At 42.8% G+C, this 25,319-nt stretch overlaps 1 protein-coding gene across 4 annotated transcripts in view; it reads left to right on the top strand.

The window, feature by feature from the left end:
• LOC144692469 (cytosolic phospholipase A2-like) overlaps positions 1-22,296 on the top strand; it is a 173,599-nt gene extending 151,303 nt beyond the window's left edge. For all 4 annotated transcript variants that reach the window (XM_078561374.1, XM_078561373.1, XM_078561375.1 and 1 more), the window contains 6 exons: positions 962-1,030; positions 2,366-2,608; positions 8,482-8,666; positions 12,222-12,417; positions 15,664-15,821; positions 21,830-22,296. In XM_078561374.1, the coding sequence (XP_078417500.1) occupies positions 962-1,030; positions 2,366-2,608; positions 8,482-8,666; positions 12,222-12,417; positions 15,664-15,821; positions 21,830-22,003 (1,025 nt within the window). In that variant the 3' untranslated portion in view covers positions 22,004-22,296. The remainder of the gene's footprint in view (positions 1-961; positions 1,031-2,365; positions 2,609-8,481; positions 8,667-12,221; positions 12,418-15,663; positions 15,822-21,829) is intronic.
• Positions 22,297-25,319: the final 3,023 nt, after the last annotated feature.

Consider the following 25,319-nt stretch of genomic DNA (forward strand, 5'->3'; position numbering starts at 1 on the left):
ATTATGTCAGTTGTGTTGCACCCACAGTTGAATAACATGTTGTCACTTACACAAGAAAAGGAGCACTCAGTAGCTGACAGTATCTGTTGATTTAAATAATGAAGAATTTGAAAGAGAGCCAAGGGTCTTATTAAACTCAGTGCTTAAAATGTCCAAAAAATCCAAAGTAACAATTGACAAAGGTTGAACTACATAACCATAACACTAGATTAAAAAGTTAAGGGAAGTTATGGACAAACTGCACACTGCTCTAGTCATCCTGTACTTTGAGTGTTGTGTCCAGTTGTAATTGCCAAGAAAGCAGCAAGATATTCCACTGCTGGAGGTAGCGTAGAGAAGCCCCACAAGGCTGAACTGTGATGTCAGGGCTCTGAGTTAGGATAACAAGACTGGAGACAGTTGAGCTTTTCAGCTTGGAGATCAGGAATCGGAAGGGTGCTCTTATCAGGGTACATAGGATAGTCTATCGTATTGAAAAAGGTCATTCAAAACAGGTTCAAATTCATAAAAGGTAACTTTTGGACTAATATCCAAGAGGCTCTTCTCTGTGTAAAGAGTACTTAACGTTTGGACTAGAGTTCCAAGCTGAGCAGTTGAGCTAAAAATCCTGAAATCATTTTAAAAGAACAATAAGATGGAGCAATGGGCTGAATTTGGGCTAATCCTACATGGATAAATTAAGATGGACTGAATGGCCAGCTACACTCATAGACCATGACAAAGAATCCTATAATCACCTGAGCTGCTCGATTCCCGCTGGTTGCTTTAACCCTGGCTGTATATGCATCCGTCCTCTGCTCAGGCAGACATTGTAAAATCCTGGAGCTTTTGTTCTTGAGCAGAATTGACATATCACCAGGGACTCAGCATGAAATAATTCAGACAGCTGCTCCATCTCAATCTGCATTCTTTTTTTCTTAACCATTGAAGAGTGTGATTTGTTTTTCTGTTTATATTACAGCACAAATTCAGGCCAAGCATTTAATCGGAAATGACAGCTCTGACAGTGATGATGAATCCCAACCCAAAGGTAAGAGTAAAGTGTGGAGTCATCCCACTGCCATATCCTGCTTATAGTTAAAGGAAAATGCCCATCCCAAACAAACACAGTGCTTTTCAGACGGTGAGGTTTGGATGTGTCTCTTTATGCAAGCAAGATCCTTGCTCATGGTGGGCTGGACGCTTGGGAGCTGGGGGGTTGGGGGTGGTGGTGGCAGAGGTGGGGCATGTTGAAATCTGGGAGAAAATTAAAAGGACATGTGGACACATATTGAATATTTAGGAGACAAAGGCTATAATAATTTATAATGGTTGCACGAAGGAAAACCAGTGACTACCAAAATATTTAATAAAGGAGACAATAGGATCCCTGGACAACTGATGGGCTTTTACAACACCAGCTTCTGGGCTTGGTGACAGTTGAGGTGGAGAATGAAAAGAGATGAAATCTCAGCATAAGTTTCTTGTTCCATGCATCTCTGAGGTGCCGCTGACTGATAATCATCTGTAAGCTGACACTGGAGAGAGGTGATGGCAAAAATAATTGAGTATACTGTTAACTTCAGCTGGTGCTAGCAATGCTGCCACTGTGATACAGTGCAAGCAGGAACAATGGGACAATGTAGTTTTGTCAGGGAGCAGATAAAAGCATTTCCCACATCGTCCAGTTTACTGGGCTCTGCTTTCCTGAATTCTGCTATTATTTATTGTTCGGAAAGATTTATTTTGGTCATCACTGAAAGCAAAGATTAGCCCAGGGTTCCTGTTGCCAATTGCTATCCAGTGATCCTTGAAGCAGAATCACGCATCAACTGTGACGCCATCCTTGTGGGAACTAACCAACACTTGAGCTGGGAAAGAACATTGTGGGGAAACTGAACCAGCAATATATGATGCATATTGTTATATCACTGGCATTGGTTTCAGACTATTAATTATTAAGAGTAACAGAGGTCAGCTGATTTCTGCTCGCCAGCAGACTCACTAAATTATAAGTCACAGTGCACCAACAAGCCAGCCAATTCTCTAATAACAAAGAGATAAAAAGTTCCAAATGCATTTTGCATCAATTATAGTAATGTAATAGCAGCTATAAATCTGAAGTGGTGCCATCTGGATCTTGTGGGTGGTTTCTCTCCAACTTTAGTTCAGATAACTTCACACGCAAATTTCTGGTACAGTTTCTATCATTACAAACTGAAACTTTTCAAAGCCTGTACTGACAATGTCTCCTGGAGGTCACTGGATGTTAGACATAACACTGAGTGTTTTGGGAATCCTTAGAGTTATGAGTGCGCTTCAATAAATTGATGGTGAGATTACTAGAGTCCAGATAATTCACAGAAGTTTGCCTTCCTTGTGACAGAGGACCGGCTTGGCAGTGAAGCAACTGATGCGGAAGAGGAGATTCAGAGAAATAACCAGGACAGCTGGGTACAGAGGATGTTAAAGGCTCTGTTCTGTGACACTGCACTTTTCAACACCCGAGAAGGCCGTGCTGGCAAGGTGCATAATTTCATGTTGGGTCTAAACCTGAATACATCATACCCACTCTCCCCTCTCTGTGACTTCATGCCACAAGATGAAGAAGATGAAGAAGTTGTCACAGGTTAGTCATGGACTGAAGGGTTTTTGTGGACTGTCAGGCTTGTATTTAGCAATCAAACCCTGCCACTATAAATAATATATTTCTTATTGTTGAATTCAACCTCTATCTGAACCACAGCCTAGAAAAATAAACATTCAACAATATGGAGACCAAACTCTGGCTGGTATCCAGTGCTCAGGATGTGTAAACATCAATATTACATAGTCTAGTGCCCAGTCTAACACCCACAACATCAGCATTACACAGAAATACCCAGATTAACACACATAGCATCAACGTAACACATGTTAATGCACAGCCTAACACACATAGCATCAGTATTGCGCAGACTGCTCCAAATGTTTCAATAAATTCCAGCTCCAAAGTATCTTTTTCTCACTCATTCTCTCCCCCTCTCCCTTACCATTTTTGCAGTCAGTTTTCTCCTTTCTATCTCTGTGGTTTACAGAGCACTGGAACTGCAGCACATTGTTCCCAAACACAAGCAATTTTGGGGAATTAGCAGAATTCAAAAATGTAAGACTGCTTAAAAAATTCACAGGCTATGAACTACTTCAAATATGGCTGCTTATATAAAAATTGTAAAGGCGAAATAGGGCTGAGAAGTTTGTCACTTGACAACGCAAGGATCTCAAATTTTGTTTTTATCTGCAAACATCTGATTCTTATTGTAATGTCCGATCTTGTGAGATTGGCAGAAGTGCAATCACAGTTACATCATCCGGTCACATTTAAACCATCTGTGCTCTTCATGTTGGACAGCTGCAATATATTCATTCTGAGTTTTCCCTCAGAGGTGAAAACAAGTTCAGACCATGTACTTCCCATTATAGCTTAGATTTCTACTTCAAAGTCACCTTTGTCTATTCCAAAACCTGCTGTCTCTTTGGAAGCAGTGTGCCCGATCTTGAGTGCACTATTCCAAAGATGACCAGGTGAATGAATCTCAATTGTTAGTTCTTGGTTTGTGTTGCCTACCAGTTCTTAGTCCATTAGCCTGCTAATTTTCAAAGTTTTCATTCTGAATTCCAATTTTAAAAAATAGTTAAATCAGCCAGTAACATACGCATGCTTTCTGAGTCAGAAGTAAAACTGAATGCTCGCAATCTGGGATAACTAAAGTAAGTAGTAAATAGTTAGAAATATGTTCACAAAGTATATTGGTAAAGGGAGTTGATATGCACGGTTAGCTTCATCTTCTGTGCTTCAACCCCCATTGTTCTTCGTATTTAGCTGTCTGTTATGATGCAGCTGATTGAAATGTGCTGTGTGATAATATGCACGCCAGTAGAGATATCCCTGTTCCACACAAGGAGAGCAGCTGCAGGAGTCACCCCATGTCTGCAGTAAACAGATAATGCACGGAGAATCTGAAGCACTTCCTGTGCTACACAGCAATAGCAACTGCAGGGATCATCCCATGATTGCAGTACACAGACAAAGAGATTTCTGGATATTAATGTTGGACCCTAATGTTGGAGTTTATCTTGCAAGTAGTAAGTCATATTTATGTTTATTGCTGGTGAATATTCCTCAGCTGATGATCATACTCATAGGATTTTACCAACTATTCGGTTTTTTTTTGTGGACAGCTTGACAATTATGCACGTTTCTTGTTTCCTGTTTCCTGTTCCAATATGATAAATATTTTCTTTCCTTTTCCCTTTGTAATAAAAGATGAACTGGTAAAAATAGAACAGTGTGCATACTGTGATAGAGGAATGTTACCTGTGTATGTGGAATAAACATAGCCCATTCCAAAATTCAATTGGATCATGGCTGTTCTGTGTCTTACCTCTATCTGCCCACTTTGGTTCTACAACACTTAATACCCTTGCCTAACAAAATTCAATCAACCTCTATTTTAATATTTTCAGTTAGCCTTTTTTGAGGAAAGAAGGTTGCAGATTTCCACTACTTTATTTTGCTTTGCTGGCCTTGGGATAGATTAAAGCTGTTTTTACACTGCATGAGACTCTTGCTATCTCAAAGACTATCAGCCAGATAAACCCACTAAAAACTTGTTTTCATGCCAACAATATTTTATTTGGGGTGCCGCCCTCCCGCATCTGGGAACTGGGGGTACTTGTATAAGTTTCACACAATACCAGGCTAGCATAAGGGGCACAAAATGATGAGGTAGATGCAGACGAAGGAAGTTTGCTAAACAGCAGGATAGCGCAGAGAAGCTGCTTTATCCACGGCACTGTCTGTAACTTTCTGCGACACACTTTATGATCTAGGTTGTCTGTGCATGATTTGAAAGATAACTTTCTTGTTCTACTTGCTGCCTCTATATTTTATGTTAAATGATTTTTATTAGTGCTGAAAACGATGAGTGGCAGAAAATCCTGGTCCCTTTCCCCAGTGACTCTGTGTAAAGTCATCCTCATTACATTGAAACACCACACGGACCAGGAAGGACTCAGTCCCGAAGTGATTCTGGATTATCTGACCTTGACACCCTGGCATTAGGAAGGTGGCAGAGTTGGGGGGCAGTGGGTAGGAAAATAATCAGCCAATGTTCCCATCCTCAACGCTTCCTTCTAAATCCTGCCAAAATGTATGGTGGGGTCAAGATAGTCCTCTAACTGAGCAAGCTGACAGTACATGCTGTCTAGACTCTGAGTGGATTGACTAGTAGGGTGGAGTGTAGGGTAGAGCAGCCAGTGCCCTTCAGGGACTGGCACTTCAGGACAGAAAAGAGAAATGTTGGTCCAGCCTAATGCTACATTGTGTCACAGGAATTTCTAAAAGCATTTTCTTATATAAAACTTAAGACTACACAGATCTCATTTTAAGCCTTCTTTGTTGTAAGGTTTTCTTTTTAATATCATGTAAATATAACTTCATTATTTAAGAAAGGGGTGAGCGAGAAAGCAGGGAATTATACATCTGTTAGTCTCACATCTGTTGTGAGCAAGTTATTTAAGGGCAGAGTGACTGTACACTAGAGAGGTTTGAGCTGATTTGAGACCACCAACATGTATTAGGTAATGGTAGGTCATGGCTTAATGAACCTACTTGAGTTTCTTGAGGAAATAACTAAAGTAGTGAACTTTACATGTGGATGAAGTTTATATGGACTTGCAGAAGACATTCAGTAAGATTCCAGATAACAGACTTTTGACTAAAATTAAAGCTTGTGAAATTGAAAGCAAATTATTGAACTAGCTAGAAGTTTGGCTATGTGGTAGAAACCAATGTAAGGTTAATGGGTATGTACTGGAATTGGAGGGAATAGACTAGCGGTGTCCCACAAGGATTTGTGCTAAGGCATCAACTATTCCTTGTATCTATTAATGACGTAGATAACGCAATAGGGAGCCCACATATCCAAGTTTGCCAAAAACACAATGAATGGTAGTACAGTAAGTAGTGTGGATGAGAGTGCAAAATTACAGAGATATTCATTGTTTAAGTGAGTGGGCAAAACTGTGGCAAATGAATTTCAACATAAGGTGAAGTGTGAGGTCATCTATTATGGACCAAAAAGGAATAAATTCAAGTATTATTTAAATGGTGAAAAGCTAAGATTCGGGTCCAAAGAGATTTAGAGATCCGTGTATTTAGATCACCAAAATGTAGCAGCCAGCTTAAAAAAATCATAACAGGCTAGTGAAATGTTAGCCTTTATAACTGGACAAAATCCTGGAATTCCTAACAGCACTGTGGCTGTATCTACACCACAGGGACTGCAGCGGTTCAAGAAGGCAGCTCACCACCACCTTCTCAAATGCTGGCCTAGCCAGCGATGCCCACATGCTATAAATGAATAAAGAAAGAAAGGGAAGAGCGCTTTGCTGCCCTGATTAGACCATATCTGGAATACTGTGTATGGTGCCGTGCACTGCATCTTGGAAAGGATATATTGGCCTTTGAAGGGGTGCAGAACAGATTCACCAGAATGTTACAGGGCTCCAAGGGTTAGATGATGTGGAGAAATTACATGAATTAGGCTTGTTTTCCCTGAAATATTTAATGTTAAGGGGTGACTTGATATTCTTAGGATTTTGAACAGAATTGATAGGGTAAGTAGAGATGAGGAAATCTAGGACAAGGGGACATAACCTTAAGATCAGAACCAGGCCATTCAGGAGAGAAGTTAGGAAACACTTCTTCACGTAAAGGGTGGTAGAAGTGTGGAACAGTCTCCCACAAAAGTGGTAGATGCTAGCTGAAATTAATAATTTTAAATCTACAACTGAGATTTTTGCTAACCAAGGATATTAAGGGATATGGAGTTTAGTGGATGGATGGAGTTAGGATACAGAGCAGTGATGATCTAATTGAATTGTGAAACAGGCTAAAGGGGCTGAGTGGCCTACTTGGATGGCGGAGAGGTGTCATGAGCCACCTTCTGAGGGGATAGCCCTTGTCACCCAGCAGCCATCCATCAAGCCGGGCTGGAGCACTGAAGAGCCTCGGCACCTGGGAGTGTCTCAGGATGTAAGCATCATGGGAGCTGCCTCGGTACCTTGCACAGACTTGTAGAATCCGCATCTTGTGATCACACACTATCTGCACATTCATGGAGTGGAAGCCCTTCCTGTTGACAAAGGCACCGGGCTCACCTGCTGGCGCCTTGATGGCCACATGTGTGCAGTCTATTGCACTCTGGATGTGGGGGAAGCCAGCAATCGTTGCAAAGCCTCTGGCTTGCTGTGTCTGGCTTGCCTGGTCCCAGCAGTCGTGGATGAAGGTCAATGCACACCTGAACAGAGCACCTGTAACCTGCTTGACACAAATGTTGACAGCTGATTGGGAGACACTGCAAAGATCACCCACCGACCTCTGGAAAGTGCCAGAGGCATAGAAGTTGAGGGCAGCCGTGACTTTTAGCGCCACTGGCACTAGCACACACAATTGGCACAGATCTTAGGGCCTGTCACCTAACAGATGGAGGTGACTGTCTCCCTTGAGAGACGGAGCCTCCTTTAGCACTGCACCTCAGACGCATTGAGCTAGCTACTTAGCCACCTGTATACCCTGGCAGCAGGATAGTGGTTTCTTCTGCGGCCTCTTCTGCCTTGGACTTCCTGTTGGCCCTGCGCCTCTCCCCCCAAAGATGGCTCTCCTGGAGGCTGAATGTGGACTCCGGGCCTCCTCTCCTTTCAGGCCCTCCCTTCCTCCTCAGATGAGATGCCTCCAGTGGAGAGTTCAGCTCCCATTCCCAGGCAAAGGGAAGGCTCCCTGAAACCTGCAAGCCCCAGAAATGATGTTTACTCAAGAATCCTGACCTGAAGCCTTTTACTCCTGTCCAGCAGCTATGAAGTAATTTGAAGTACTCCTCCTCACACAGGCAAGTATCAGTAACTTTAACAATTAAATGCCTGACAAATAACACTTGCAATCCCACTCACCCGTCTTATCCTGCCTGTGGATGAGGTTTATACAAATGTGGCCTGCCCATTGCGCCCGCGCGACGACCTGCTGATCACACAGGCCCCGAAAAATCCCCCACAATTGCTGCCTCAAGGGCCTTAAATGGATCATTAATTAATGGCGGGTGTGCATCAGAGAACATCGCGCGCCTGCCCACCTAAATATCGCGATGGCGCACTGTGACGTCGGGACGCTCGCCTGATGTCACTGTGCATCATTTTACACGTGGGTGTGTGGGGCCCGCCCCCGCACGCCAACGGGAAAATTCTGGCCAATGTTCCTATTTGTATTCTATTGACTTCAATTGTTCCTATTGACTTCTTTTGCTGTGACGACAACTTAACATTGTTTAACATAGTTGTTGAAATGATTCCTTGCTATATTCCAGCATTGCTAATTGATGGACTAGAAGAGAGTGAAAGGCAACTTCAGGGAGTTTGCTGTTTGAGTAATCTGAATTTATGTTTCCCTCTTCAATATTCCTGCAGATCCAGATGAGTTTGAAAGAATTTATGAACCACTTGATGTGAAAAGTAAGAAGATCCATGTGGTGGACAGTGGGCTGACTTTCAACCTGCCCTACCCACTAATACTGCGGCCCCAGCGGGCAATCGACCTCATCATATCCTTCGATTTTTCTGCCAGACCAAGTGACTCCAGCCCACCTTTTAAGGTTAAAAAAGTTAACTTTTATTGAAATGTACGGCTATTTTGTGGGTCAATGTCTAAGAATAACTCTCTTCATGCTGTCTGCAAAGCCGATACTTGGAAGAACTTGAATTATTTTAGAAAGTGTTGTCTTAATGTGAAATTTCAAGATCTGTTCTTCAAACTGGCCCAAGCATTTGCAGTGCTGAAACCAACACCCTTATCCCATCAGCAGATTAGTTGGCCAAGGATGTTGGTTTGTCATGAACCAACCACGATGACATCATGTGAGACAGCACATTAACATTCTTACTCATTTTTACACCCTCTACCTTCAAAATAAATTAAGCAAAAATTGCAGAAAAACAGGAAGTGGAAGTTACTTGACCCAAGAGTAAAGGCCAGTTTGAAGCTGTTGCTCTGCCACTAACAGGATTACATCTACCTACTGGTTTATTTGCGGTAGATAACTTATCACTGTTCCCTCCTTTGTACTGTTCCTTCCTTCTGATCCGACACAACTTGGGGCCTTCTGATTGTTTCTGTTTTCTACTATTTTTTCCTCACTGGATTGAACATTGGGTAAGTCAATGAATTAGAGGCAGGATAAAACTAAAGCCACTGCAAACTAAGGCCCAGATTTTTGCTCCCGGGTCGGGTGCGTATGATGAGAGAATTCCCAGCTCCGTGAACCCCACCTTTAAAAATGGCTGCCCCGACAACAGATTTTCGGTCCGGTGGGGAGCAGGCTGGGTTAGAAGTACGGGCGGGTGACCTGGGAAGAACTGAGGATGCCGGGTTCGGAGATGGGCTGGGCAGAAGGCCTGCCTTGGGGCTCTAGCACTGTGTCCAAAAATTAAAAAAAACATGAAACATCCATCCAGCCCTCGCCACTCAACCCCCTCACCACTCTGCACCCCACCCATGCCAACCCATACCACCTCATGCCCCCCAGTCACCTCCATAGCCCTTTATAGCCAACTTATATGCTGTTAGTTCCATATGCCAACTTAGTTCCAACTCGTGCCCTCCACCCACCATCCTTTGTCCTTACACCTACCATGCTGACTCATCTATTGTCCACCATTGGCAGACCTCAGGACCCATGCTGAGATGAGATAAAATGAAGTTCTATGAAATGAAGTGTCTGTTGTCCCTATATTGAAAAATCGTTCTCATTCATAAAACGGATTTACTGTATTTCCAATCCCTCAATTAACTAAAGCCTTATAACAAAAAGCGTTTAATTCAAGTGGACAATCACTGATAACAACGAGCATTGGAATTCATAGTCCCACATCAAAGAGCCTATAACCACGTGGCTGTCAATCAAACTGTGAAATGGCAGGCACCTTATTCTGATAATGGATGGTTGTGAAATCAGTCATCTAGTAATGGAAGCCCTCAGCTTTATGTTAACAGACAGACTGAAATAGCAAGCTGTCATTTTTTTAAACACTCCAGAAATAGCAAGCAATCATTTTTTTTTAAACATTCCAGACATGTTTTTCAAAGTTTTAATGGATAGGACTGTTAAATGCCTTCACACTTTTGACAGCCCCCTTTGACAGTTTTGATAGGTGTCTATGATGGGTTCTTCTGGCAGACTTGATAGTTGATTTTGGAAAGCCTGTCTGTTGTGGTGAAAATCTAAGCTTCCCACTGGAACAGTGAAAGGTCTTGCACAAGTTACAGTGCTGCCTGTTTACATATTTCGAGTAAATATTAACCCCATTGTGTCAGCCAATGAGTTAGAAGTGGGACAGCATTGGTGGTTTTTATTTACTGGAGTTTCCGAGCTCATGACCAAACCGACAGCAAACAGTCTCCCAGATACATCAGGATTATTTCTCCAGCAAAATGCAGTGTGGCGGTGAGTTACATAATCCAAATGGTGTGGGGCTGGATTTTCCATTTGGTTTGGGAACAGACATCGGGATCAAATGGAGGTCCCAACCCTGGATCATGTTGGGAATAGTCACCCAACAACGATTTATGTTGGATTGGCCAACTAGTGGTCAGAGGGCGTGCTCGGCATCCAAATAAGGATGGCAGGCAAGCTCCAAAAGGGCTAATAGAAGCGATGACACATCAGCAGCACCACCAGCCTAAATGGCAGCTACTGATGCCTGCAATTAGAAAGAGAGCAGATTTAAAAAAAGTAACATTCAAAAAGCTACAGCTGCCTGGCCGTGAATGTGGAGTGGTCTTCAGGCATGATTGACTGGAGAATTACCCAACCATTTCCATACTAACTCGGACTTGAGGTGAGTGGGGTATCCACCGTGCAGGATGCCCAAAAAGCAAAATCTGGTATGTTTGCTTCTGGCTTCCAGGATTGGCGGGGGGGTGGGCTACCACTCAGTGCCTGGTTGAGGGACCCAGCATCGGGAAGGTGGTGATGGGTGGGGTGGCTGCAGGTCATTGGGAGCCACCACCCTGTCCCCCGCACCCACCCCGCAACCCCCAATCTGTGACACCCCTCCTATCACTCACCTGTGCCTGGGTCCATGATGATCCTAGGCCTCAGGTGGGTGAATTACCGGCAGCAGCCACCACCCCCTGGTGGTGCAGCTGATCAGTGCACAGCTGCTGGCCTCTGATTGACTGGTTGCTCTTGACAGGCAGGAACTCTACTCCCAGGATTAAGGAACCCGGAGAAGGCCCACCACTGCCCAGTAAAGTGCATGATTGGCACTTAATGCGGTGGGTTTCTCCAAAAGTAGGCAACGCAGGGCTCCTGCTGGCTCTGCAGCTGGTGGGGGCAAGACCCCTGTCGCCTCCATTAAATACCGCACCAGGAGTGTGTTCATGCACGGTGTCAGCAAGAGTTCTAGGGGTGTTTCTCACACAACTTATTTAAAGAAGTGTCATGTTGAATATGCTTTCTATCCGTCTGGCTCTTCTTCTTTCTCTCTCTCTCTCCCTGTCTCTCTCTCTCTCTCTTCCCCCACCACCCCTCATTACCCCTCCATCACACCCCCCCCACCCCCCCACCCCCAGCTTCCTCTGAAGATAGATATAGCATAACCCCATAACAAGAGTGCAACAAAGAAAAATTCAGCGCAAAAACTCCTCTCACCCACATTCTGCTGATCGGCTCAGAGACAGCATTTGTTGAAGGTGAGGAGCAGGTTGCTGTTTACCAATCTTCCAGGCAACATTGTGATTCAGACCTAGAGAGAAGAGGGAGGCAAACTGAAGAGAATGATTTGTACACAGTTGTGCTTACAAGGCAGTTATCTATTTGAGGGATTCAGATGAATCATATGGAAAATCATGGATGTTCGGGGGGTGATTGATGGGAGGTCAGTTACGTATGTGTGATGTCAGAAATTGTGAATGGAACTCGCGGGTTCCTATTCTAAAAGCTGTCCTCTGCTACGCTGTGAAATACAGCTGAATAAAGAAGCAATGATTTCTGAATGATCACTGGAGGTTGATGGACTTAAGTCTGTGGAATTGAAAGAAAAGCCTTGTGGGATTTAACAGCCTCGTGGTGAAGTGTTAAGTATTAGTTTATTTATTATTACACTCTCTCTCATGGGAAATCTCAACATCAGTCTGTATAATTTGACAGGAGCTCCTGCTTGCAGAGAAGTGGGCAAGAATGAACAAGTTGCCGTTTCCTAAGATTGACACCAAAGTCTTTGACCGAGAAGGATTGAAAGAATGCTACGTCTTCAAGCCCAAAAACCCGATGATAGAGAAAGACTGTCCAACCATCATCCACTTTGTACTGGCAAACATCAATTTCAGGCATTATAAGGCACCAGGTAAGGGACTTCATCAAAGCTGGACTGAGAATTACTGACTGACTTAACACAAACAAATACCAAAATTATGGACAATTCTTTCTTTCAATTTTTTTGATGCATTTTCTAAGGGACCATCTTTCATGTTTAAGCCTGGACTTTGAATGTCAGCAATCTATTTTACCATAGAGGGCACTAAAGCAAAACCTCATGCTTTCCTCACTCAACAACCACATGCATAATTACCAAGAGGCACCTTGGAGGAGCCCATTTCCCTCCACCGTACAGAAATACTGAGGTTGGTTGTAGCTCCTCTATTTCAACTTTGCCTCTGAGATCAACTAACTCACCACAAAGGACTGAACCAAGAGCCTTCTATTCTGTATGGCTGCTTTCCACTTTAGGCAGTCCACTTACAAGTGGAGGTTTTTTTTATATTCTTAATGGGATGTGGGTGTCACTGAGTGTCACTGGCTAAGCCACATTTATTGCCCATCCCTAATTGCCCTTGCTTAGGGGGCATTTAAGAGTCAACCACCTTGCCGTGGTTCTGGAGTCACATGTAGAGCAGGACATTACCAGATGGTTTTTATGGCAATCAGCAATGGTTTCATGGTCATCAACAGGTGACTCATGTGAATGAAGCAATTCTCTCATTCTGCTCAATGAGATTGAACACAGCAAATTTGTCATCTATGGACTTTGCAGATAATGGTAGATAATAAAAGTAGTGTATTTTTTAAGAATGAGAACATTTTCTGTTCTGTTTACTTCAGCCAATTTGATTCACTCCACATGATATCAAGAAACGGCTGAAGGCACTGGGCTTCAAACCATGGTTCAAACAGGGCTATGGGCCCTGACACTATTCTAGTAATAGTACTGAAGACTTGTGCTCCAGAACTTGCCATGCCCCTAGCCAAGCTGTTCCAGTACAGCTACAACACTGGCATCTACCCAGCAATGTGGGAAATTGCCCAGGTATGTCCTGTACACAAAAAGCAGGACAAATCCAACCCAGCCGATTACCGCCCCATCAGTCTACTCTCGATCATCTGTAAAATAATGGAAGAGGTAATCAACAGTGCTATCAAGTGGCACTTGCTTAGCAATAACCTACTCACTGATGCTCAGTTTGGGTTCTGCCAGGGCCACTCAGCTCCTGACCTCATTACAGCCTTGGTTCAAACATGGACAAAAGAGCTGAACTCCAGAGGTGAGGTGAAAGTGACTGACCTTGACATCAAGGCCGCATTTGACTGAGTGTGGCATCAGGGTGCCCTAGCAAAACTGAAGTGAATGGGAACCACGGGGAAAACTCTCCGCTAGTTGGAGTCATACCTAGCACAACGGAAGCTAGTTGTGGTTGTTGGAGGGCAATCATCTCAGCTCCAGGACATAACTGCAGGACTTCCTCGGGGTAGTGTCCTCAGCCCAACCATCTTCAGCTGCTTCATTAATGACTTTCATTCCATCATAAGGTCAGAAGTGGGGATGTTCGCTGATGATTGCACAATGTTCAGCACCATTCGCGCCTCCTCAGATTCGGAAGCAGTCCATGTCCAAATGCAGCAAAACCTGGACAATATCCAGGCTTGGGCTGACAAATGGCAAGTAACATTCGCACCACACAAGTACCAGGCAATGACCATCTCCAACAGGAGAGAATCTAACCATCGCCCTTGACGTTCAATGCAATTACCATTACTGAATGTCTTTGAATGTCAGCAATCTATTTTACCATAGAGGGCACTAAAGCAAAACCTCGTGCTTTCCTCACTCAACAACCACATTGACCAGAAACTGAACTGGACTAGCCATATAAATACTGTGGCTACAAGAACAGATCAGAAGCTGGGAATCCTGTGACAAGTAACTCACCTCCTGACTCCCCAAAACCTGTCAGCCATCTATAAGGCACAAGTCAGGAGTGTGATGGAATACACCCCACTTGCCTGGATGAGTGTTGCTCCCACAACACTCAAGAAGCTTGACACCATCCAGGACAAAGCAGCCCACTTGATTGGCACCCCATCCACAAACATTCACTCCCTCCACCACCGACACACAGTAGCAGCAGTGTGTACCATCTACAAGATGCATTGCAGGAATTCACCAAGGCTCCTTAGGCAGCACCTTCCAAACCCATGACCACTACCATCTAGAAGGACAAGGGCAGCAGTTAGATGGGAACACCACCACCTGGAAGTTCCCCTCTAAGCCACACACCATTCTGATATATCACCGTTCCTCCACTGTCGCTGGGTCAAAATCCTGGAACTCCCTCCCAAACAGCACCATGAATGTACCTACACCACATGGACTACGGCGATTCAAGAAGGCAGCTCACCACCACCTTCTCAAGGGCAACTAGGGATGGGCAATAAATGCTGGCCCAGCCCACATCCCATGAATGAATAACTAAAAACCTTGAATGCTGTCCCATTAATCTCAAAGACAAACCTAAAGGCTGGAAATTGACATCATTGCAGCATTAACAAAAAGATGGATTAAGTCTAAGATTTGACTTCGCCTTGGGTGTTTTGAAGAATGGAGAGAGCCTCCTCTCAGCCCAACTTGATGATTCCCCTTCAAAAAGGCAAGATGGGGCTTTTTTTGATTTGATCACCCATTAACAATACCTTTCAGAATTTGAGACCTGTTCAAGACATTCAGAATCCAACGGTCAATCTATGTTGAGTGATGTGTTGAGTTTAATCAATGAACAGCCTTGTGTGATCTTGAGATCAGGAAAGCCCCAGTTTCAGCCTCCAGTCCTAGTGAGAGTTAAGGCAGCAATAGCTGAAAGAGCCTTGTAATTGGCCCAAGCACACAGAACTAGACAAAGCAAAGCGGTGATGCGTTATTCCGCCTACACATCACTGTACTTTAACCTCCTTCTGGAAAGTGTATCAGTGGGGACTTCAGGTGAATAGATGGTCTCGATCATCAAATATTGTGACATCACTCAGCGCCTAATCATACACCAAAGAATATTTGAAATATAAACAGAAAATGGTGGAATTACTCAACAGGTCAGGCAGTATGTGTGGAGAGAGAAACAGAGCTAACGTTTCTAGTCAATGACCCTTCATCAGCATGGTTGACTATTTGGGCAAGGATTAGAGGTCAACAGCACCAGGATAACTTCACCCCAGCTTGACTGAGTGTGTTAGAAGAAGAGGGAGGATGAAAATAAAATAGGTCATGGAAAGTAAAGTGCCAATCCTGACATTTGTACTGAAACAAACATTGTCTTTGCTGAAGGTGTTAAACGAGAAAACGAGAAAGAAATGGAGAATGTGGACTTTGACATCTTTGATGATCCTGACTCCCCATATTCTACCTTCAACTTCCAGTATTCCAACAAGGCGTTTACACAGCTTCATGACCTAATGGAGTTCAACACACTTAACAATATTGAGGTACGTTTGAAACTGCACATTTGGTTGAAGGACAAATTTTTCAAGCCATTTTTAAATTTTGCATTGGACTCCCTGGTTGTAAAGATAAATAAGCTAGGTGTATTAAGCTCTAAAATCCTGTTTTATGTAAAAGATCATAAAATATGAAGGATGACCAATCATAAATGACACAGGTGTAAGGATTCTTCAAAGGTTTTTCTTTTAATCTCAATTTATTTGACCCTCTTGTTACCAAAGCGTAGGGATTATATTAAAATCATTGAGAGGATACAATGGGGACTAAAATCAGTAATTCCAGACATCAGTAAGTTAAGTTAACAGAAAAAATCCAATAAGAGACTTATGGTGTCAGTTAAAGAAAGATTATTAAATCAGATGTACAAATGGTTTCAAGAGAAAATTAGATGCATTCCTGGAGAGAGAAATGATTGAGAGGGGTGAAGCGGAGGGTGAGTCAGAAGCAATCTGTCAAGCATGTTCGCTCCCATGCCATTTATTGGCCCTAAAAAATTTTATGTTACACTGATAAATTATACAATGGCATTGGATGATCATGTGATGAAAACAATTATTTGATAATCAAGCTAGCAATGAAATTGAGAAACAGACTTCAGAGCCACCTAATGGCCAGAGTATGCATTTGCATGACAACAAAATTGATTGGAATAAATTGACATGATTTACAATGGCAAATGTTGACAGAAAAGCATGATCAAAAATTATGGCAACAGGAAATGTGGTTTTGTGGACAGGAATTGCATGCATGTATAACATTTGTAATGATATATAGATAGATATTGGATTCCACTCAATAGACAGGAGGACAACCTAATTCCAGGTCCTGTCAATGCCACTCTGTAAATAGAGGTGTGAGAGGACTGTTTAGATTCAATCTTCCTCTGTGTATTTATCAAGTGACTGATAATGATTACATGTAAGTTATAGGGTCAGCTTCTCCTCTGTTTAGATCTTGGTGTATTACAATCTCTTTGAATAGCCAGAATTGTCAAAAGAAATCTGAATTGACTTCTGTGCATGTGTAATTGGAGAGCTAAATGAATGCAGTAACAACTAGGCCCAGATTTTCAATCCTGAGGAGTGTGGAATGAGTCAGGAAATTTTCTGGCTTGTTGCATCCACCTCTGGGGGCACTCCCCCAATCTTTGTTCCAGGAGAGTGGGTGCGGGATGGAGTCAGGCCGCCATCCCCTGTCACAGGTTGAAGCCAGCCACCAGGGCTGCTGAGTGCTAAGGCTGGCTGCTTAAAAGGCCCACTGGTTCTCTGGGGCTTTATCCCATTTGTTTGGTCATACTTTAGGCCCTCTAACCCTCACTTCTCACACTTACTTACCCCCCGCCACCTACTCCCCATGCCCCCATTTGTCAACTCATGCCCCCTAGCCACTCCCAATAGCCCCTCATACCTTCCATACCAACTCACTACCCACCCCCATGGTTTCTTATAGCCCCCTGTGCCAACTTAATGACAGCTCATGCCAACACACTTGCCATAATTTTCTCTTATACGCTCCATGCCAATTTACCCAGTATCTACCATGGGCAGACCTCAGGAATCATGCTGAGATGAAATAAAATAAAGTTCTAAATATCTGTTACAACTTATATAAAAAAAACTCCCATTCATGAAAGCCCAACAATTCCATTTATGAAAGCCCATTCAAAACTTTAAAATCCACTTAAGCACTTAATCCCTCATAAAAACAGACTTGTATTCATAACCCCACATCAAAGACAGCCTTTAATAACCTCCTTGAGCTGTCAATGAAACTGTGAATTTAGGATCCCCTGCTGGGATAATTATACATTGTAGAAAGCAGCCAAGCATTAGTAATGACATAATGATAGCTCTTAGAGTAATGTCAACAAGTGACCAGATTTTTATTACCTCTCAGTGACACAGAAAAGGATGATTCAGTTTTTCAGAGTTTTTTTTAATTTTTAAAGGGCTGGAGATTTAAATAACTTCAGAGCTTGATAGTTCAAAAGACCTCATCGGCTCTTCAAGAGCATTATGTCTACTCATTTGTGACTCCTACAGCAAAAGTACTGAGTACTCAGTACTGAGTTCAAAAAGCCCTGCTGAGTTTGGCTTTCCCTCATGTGGATCACGTCTGACCCCCATTCCCTTACCGGCAAAAGTGTGATTTTTTGGAAATAGCTCAGGACCTCTGGATCCAGGTCCCAGCAGCCAGGTTGGAAGATCCATGGAGGCTCCACTACTCTGCTAGATCCAGGCCAAAGTCTTTCATGTGATCTTTTGTATAGATTGGCCAGAGCTGGATGAAATCAGATTGGCTGCTAAATTGGATGCATTTCCAACAGAGTAACTCTTTGAATTTTGAAAGGAGAAGTAAGAGCTTAATAATCTGATGTGTATAGGGTGTGAAAGCACAGTATCTCCTCTGAAATCTTGAGTTTAATATTGCATCTGGTTATATTGCCTTGGGCCTTAGTTTTCTAGTTCCTACATCTGCAGATGATGTTGAGCTTTGTCTTTGTCCCTCACCTTTCGATCCCAAGGCTGCTTCTCACCTCTCCAACTACTTGCCTACCAGCTAGCCTTAGATGAGCCAAAATTACCTCCAGCTTAATGTTTGAAAAACTGAATCACCCTTTTTTTGCCCCCCCACCATAGACTTCTTTGTGCCTTTGCCCCTTAACTTCACCAACTTCCTGACTGTTACCTCAGCTGAAATCCTGTGCCACAGAACCTCAGCCTGCCGCTTAATTGTAGCTGTTTCCTTCCCCAGATCCATTCTGACATCAAAACTGTCTCTTTTTGCCTGTATTCACCCCACCTCTCCCCTATTACCTATGAAATTCTTATTTGTGCTGCCATTACCTCAACTTTAACTTGACTTTCAACTGCACTCCTTGTTGGCCTTCTGACACTTAACCCTTCACATCCTTCAACACCTGCAAAATGTTGCTCTTTGTGTTCTTACTTGCTTGAATCCCTGCAATTCCATTATCCCACTCCTCCTCATGTTGCATCCCCCCACATCTCACTACCCCTACATAATAACTTCAAGATCATCCAGAATTACAGCACAGAAGGGGGCCATTTGCCTGTCATATCTACGCCAGCACATTCCCATTGGTGGAAGGATCAAGAACAAGAGGGCACAGATTTAAATTAATTGGCAAAAAAAGCAATCAATGCATGAGGAGGAACTTTTTCACACAGCAATTGGTTAAGATCTAAAATGCACTGCCTGAGAGTCATATCTCTGCCAGCGCTCCAAATCAGCAATTCATCCGCTGCCATTCCACTGCCTTCCTCTTGTAACCCAGACATTCTTCCTTTTCAGGTAATAATTTTCTTTTGAATGCCTCAGTTGAACCTGCATTCACCACACTCTCAGGCAGTGCATTTTAGATCTTAACCAATTGCTGCGTGAAAAAGTTCCTCCTCATGCATCTATTGCTTTTTTTTGCCAATTAATTTAAATCTGTGCCCTCTTGTTCTTGATCCTTCCACCAATGGGAATAGTTTTTCCCTATCGACCCTGTCCAGACACCTCATGATTTTGAATACCTCTATCAAATCTCCTCTCAGTCTTCGCTTCTCCAAGGAAAACAGTCCCAACTTCTCCAATCTATCTTCATAACTGAAATTCCTCATCGCTGGAACCAATCTTGTGAATCTTTTCTGCACCCTCTCTGATGCCTTCATATCTTTCCTTGACACAATATTCCAGTTGAAGCTGAAGTTTTCTACAAGTTTAACATAACCTCCTTGCTTTTGTACACTATGCCCCTATTGATAAAGCCTAGCATGCTGTATGCTTTATTGACTGCTTTCTCAACCTCTTCTGCCACCTTCAGTGATTTATGTGCATATACACCGAGATCTCTCTCCTTATGCATTCCCTTTAGAATTGCATCCTTTATTTTATATTCTCTTTCTTTGTTCTTCCTACCACTTCATACTTCTCTGCATTGAATTTCATCTGCCACATTTTCACCCATCCCACCAACCTGACTGTGTCCTTTTGGAGTTCTACACTATCCTCACAGTTCACAATGCTTCCATGTTTTATATCATCCACAAATTTGACACTCTGCCCTGTACACCAAGGTCTAGATCATAAATATATATCAGGATGACCAAAGGCCCCAACACTGGGGACTCCACTACAAGCCTTCATCCAATCCGAAAAATATCCATCAACCAATCATTACTGTCTGTTTCTTGTCATTAAATCAATTTTGTATCCATGTTGCTACTATCCTTTTTATTCCATGAGCTATAACTTTGCCCACAAGTCTGTTGTGCAGCGTTTCATCAAATGCCTTTTGGAAGTCCACATATACCACATCAACAGCATTACCCTCATTAACCTTCTTTGTTACCTCTTCAAAAAACTCCAACAAGTTAGTTAAACATGATTTGCCCTTAACAAATCCCTGCAGGCTTTTTTTAATTAACCTGCATTTTCCCAAGTGACTCATAATTTTGTCCCAAATTTTCATATATAGAAGCTTCCCAGCCATCGAAGTTAAACTGACTGGCCTGCAGTTGCTGGCTTATGTTTAAACCTGTTTTTGAACAAGGATGTAACATTTGCAATTCTCCGTTCCTCTGGCACCACCCCTGAGTCTAAGGAAGACTGGAAGATTACGGCCAGTGTCTCCACAATTTCCACTCTCACTTCCTTCAGTATCCTTGGGAAGCATCTCATCCGGTCCTGGTGCCGTGTCAACTTTAAGTACAGATAACCTATCTAATACCTCCTCCTATCATTTTTAAACCCCTCAAGTGTCTGAATTACCTCCTCTTTCACCATGGCCTGGGCAGCATCTTCTTCCTTGGTAACGACAGAAGCAAAGTATCCATTAAATACTTCGGCTATGCTTCCTTCCTCCATGCATAAATCCCATTTTTGGCCCCAATCCTCCTTTTACCATCCTTTTACTATTTATTTGCCTATTGAAGACTTTAGGATTCCCTTTTATGTTAGCCAATAGTCTCTTTTAATATCTCTCTTTGCTTCTCTTATTTGCCTCTTCACTTCCCCTTTGAACCTTCTATATTCCGCCTGATTTTCAGTTCTATTATCCACCTGACATCTGTCTTAAACACACTTTTTCTTCTTCATCTTAATCTCTATCTCTTTCATCATGCAGACAGCTCTGGAATTGTTTGCCCTACATTTTCCCTTTGCAGGACTCTACTTTGTCTGTGCCCAAACTATCTCTGCTCTAAAGGCAGCCATTGTTCAGTTACCATTTTGCCTTTTAATTCCAATTTATCTGGGCCAGATCCATTCTTACCCCATTGAAGTTGGATTTTCACCAGTTAATCAATCTTACTCTGGATTGCTCCTTGTCCTTCTCCATAGCCAACCTATACCTTATGATACAGTGATCACTGTCCCTTAAACATTCTTCTAGTGATACTTGATCCACTTGGCCTACCTTATTCCCAAGAATCTGGTCACACAGTGCCTCATTTCCTTACCCCAACTTATCTCAATGATCTCCCTGAACCCTATGCAAAGGTCCTCTCCCTTGGCTCCACAGATACTGGGCCACTCTTTGGTGCCTGTTTCACCTCGCCTCACTTCTGAAACTCCCTTCTAAAATCTCTTGGCCTTGTCTCCTTATTCCTGTTTTCAAAAATTGAGAGTTTTCTTCTCAACTACAACCTTAAGTCCATTCTAACTACTTATCTACTCCTCACTTTTCATTTACCTGATCTGTAAAGTGCTTTGGGACCATTCTGGTGCTATTGGTGCTAATCAAATGTTAGCTGTTGTCCTTACTCAAACACAGAATCCTTGAGTTTGCATAGCAAGGCTGTGGTAAAACAATGTTCTTCTGTGCCCTTAATAATTTCACCTCCCAATGGGAAATGTCCACTTTTACTGTTCAATCAAAGAACTGGCTGCTTGATTGGAACTGTTACATTTCAATATCGAATCAATCACACCCTCTCTGCTAAGTGTTTAACAGTCTGAATTATTTATCTCCTTTTCTGAACAGGTGATTAAAGATGCCATCATTGAGAGTATCAAGTACAGGCAAAAGAACCCATCTCGCTGCTCTGTGTCCCTCAGTGATGTGGATTACAGAAGACTGAAAAAGTCACTTAGTTTTGATGGGCTTCAGTCCAGGAGAAAGCGACATGCGGCAGAGGAGCAGCATAAACAGCTGTAGGAACAACAATTATGTGCAGCATTATCACAGAAGGAGACTGGCGTTTCCAGACAATGGCAGTTAAATCTCATCTACCCGGGCCCTCATCATTCAATGGCTTGGACTACATGTAGGACCTTTTGTAATACCCTGGCTGTACTAGGCAAAACAAAATAATAACGAAAGGAAAAGACAAAGCCCTAGTTAAAAGAGAAAGTGATGGTAGTGATGTGATGGACAAGCTGTGAAAGATGGAGCATATCAAACTCACAGATTTTTATTGTAACGGTTAAAATACATTCCTTTTCACCTCTTTTTTTTTTTATTGGCCTTCTAGGGTAGTGGGCATGATCCAGCTCTACATTAATGCCACTCTAAATTGACCAATGTGGTATGTGGATGAGCACAAAACAGTGATGACTATTTTGCTGGTTCCGTCTCTTCCCAATCCACTTTGTACCCAAGTTCCAACAGTAACATGTCTGAGATCAGGAGTTCAGTGATGTTACCGATTTTAAATTGAATGATGTCCCACATTCTGCATAGCCGAGGGATCGAATTTAAAGTTTAACCTTTTAAATATGGTTGTTTGTATGGGATCTGTACCCCAAAGTTCTGAGTGATGACAATCCTTCTCCATTCTGTTTTTAATTGAAAGGAGTAGAAGCCATTAACTAGTGCAGTATCTGTTATCACACCCAGTCATTTTTGACTAAAAGGACAGCTTCCTTGCAGTGTTGCATCTTGCAGACACACTTGTTGATTATAAGCTGAGAATACCTCATTAATATTTTGTCTGTCACATCATGTGCTAGCTCATGGATGAATGGAGTCTGTTGTTACTGAGACGTATAACCCAGGAAGACCCAGGTTCTGATCCTCACTAGATGTTAAGTGGGCTGGTCTGAGAAGGGGTGGTATTGAAACACTTGAATTGACTTCTATGTTCCCTGACACCTCCAAATTAAATGCAGCAAAGTGACAATGGCCCCCTATCAAACCAAAGCCACAGCTGGGCCAGATCCATATGGAATACCCACCATTCTCCATTTTCCCTCCTCCTCCACAATATCAGAAGTGCTGCTGGTTTGGCTTCCAACATTCCGTATTACACTGTTTGCACCAAGTCAGCTGATCGCTACCCAGCTTTCCTTTTGTAATATGTGTCATTTCCTGACTAGATATTCAAATATAAAACTGGTAAGCTAATTCTTCAGAAACATCTTAGGGAATTGTATTTAAGGCTGAAATTCAGGAAAATGGCCCAGGCATACAATGTTCCGCTTAATTGAAGGTATAGTCAATGTGGATATTTATACACTTTTCCTGTTGTTATCGTTATTCCTCCTAAGGCCTCTATTATCGCTTCCTTCAGACTGAGCTGCACACTTTTGCTTTGTCACTGCCCATCAGTGCTCAGGAAACATGCTAATGGGTTGAGTTTGGGACAGTGTCGGCATTTCCTTCCTCCCACAAAGAGGAACAATCTGCTTTGGCTGGGCGTTTCACTTAGTGCAGCCATCGAGAATGAGTAAAACTCAGTTGCCAAACAAGCAATACATGATTCTACAGTTCAAAGTGTGACCACCAGAATCACCATAATCATCAGTTTCTTTACCAAAAATTTCCATCCACATAATTTAGCAGGTAACTTTTGTATTCGTGATTCTTAGGGCAAAGCTTACTGTGCTTATTGTTGGTTTTACTCAAAGGTAGCCACACCTTTGTCTTAATAACCACTTTTCATCTGCTAACCCCTAGAGGCAACACCATCTCTGCCTATATATATTAGTCATTTTAAATGATGTGGTGACTCTTCATTACATGCACATGCACGTTATACACAACATTAGGATGAATAAAAGCCCAATGCCTTCCACTTCCTCTTTATTAATATATATGCAGCCTCATTTTCAAAAGATTATGGGGCACCTACCCAAGGCCTACAGTGATGAGGCTTGAAACCTTTTCAGGTATGCGCCCCATTTAAATTTATGGATGTGCAGTGGTTACCACCTGGGTTTTCCCTGCATTTCACCAGTTTAGTGTGGTGAGGAATTAGTTGGCAACTGCAGTGAACCAGCCTGCAGGTGGAGCCTGCTTGGAAAGAGCTCAAACGTTGGGGTGGGGGAGGGGGTGGAACGAGGCAAGACACGCCAGCAGCTCCACCTCACCCCACAGAAATCTTTTTAAAGCAGTGACTTACCTTTTCTGAGCAGCCAATCAACACAGAAATACTGGGATTAACATGCACTTTGTACATTTATCCCATTCCTCCATGAAAATTGCAGTCAAATTCCTATAGCTGGTACAGGGTCCAATCTGTATATTTTAAATGGTCTCTGTTTTGGCTGAGAGTTCCAGGTGTCACTTAAAGGTCAGACCAAAATATCAGTTTGGAAAATGGGTGTCCAAGGCCTCCTCCAGATTCCCTTCCTCCAGGATGATATGGACAGTCTAGTGAAACGAGCAGACACATTTAACACAGAGAATATGAAGTGATACATTTTAGTAGGAAGAATGAGGAGAGACAATGTAAACTGAATGGCGCAATTTTAAAGGGGATGTGGGAACAGGGAGATCTTGGGGATGTTTGGACACAAAGCTTTGAAGGTGGCAGGACAAGTTCAGAAGATTGTGTAAAAATCATGGAATCCTTGGCAAAAACAAAAATACCTGGAAAAACTCAGCAGGTCTGGCAGCATCTGCGGATAGGAACACGGTTAACGTTTCGAGTCCGAATGACCCTTCAACAGAACTAAGTAAAATTAGAAGAGAGGTGAAATATAAGCTGGTTTAAGGGGTGGGGGCAAGAAGAGCTGGGTAAAGGGCCAGTGATAGGTGGAGATAACCAAAAGATGTCATAGACAAAAGGACAGAGAGGTGTTGAAGGTGGTGATAGTATCTAAAGGAATGTGCTAATTTATGGTAGAAAGCAGGACAAGCAAGGTACAGATAGCCCTAGTGGGGTTGGGGTGGGGTGAAGGGATCGAAATAGGCTAAAAGGTAGAGATAAAACAATGGATGGAAATACACTTAAAAATAATGGAAGTAGGTGGGAAAAGAAAAATCTACATAAATTATTGGAAAAAAACACAAAGGAGGGGGAAAATCGGAAAGGGGGTGGGGATAGAGGAGAGAGTTCATGATCTAAAATTGTTGAGCTCAATATTCAGTCCGGAAGGCTGTAAAGTATCTAGTCGGAAGATGAGGTGCTGTTCCTCCAGTTTGCGTTGAGCTTCACTGGAACAATGCAGCAGGCCAAGGACAGACATGTAGGCATGAGAGCAGGTTGGTGTGTTGAAATGGCGAGCGACAGGGAGGTCTGGGTAATACT

Source organism: Cetorhinus maximus, chromosome 17, assembly GCF_964194155.1.
Source record: "Cetorhinus maximus chromosome 17, sCetMax3.hap1.1, whole genome shotgun sequence".
NCBI classification, from domain to species: Eukaryota; Metazoa; Chordata; class Chondrichthyes; order Lamniformes; family Cetorhinidae; genus Cetorhinus; species Cetorhinus maximus.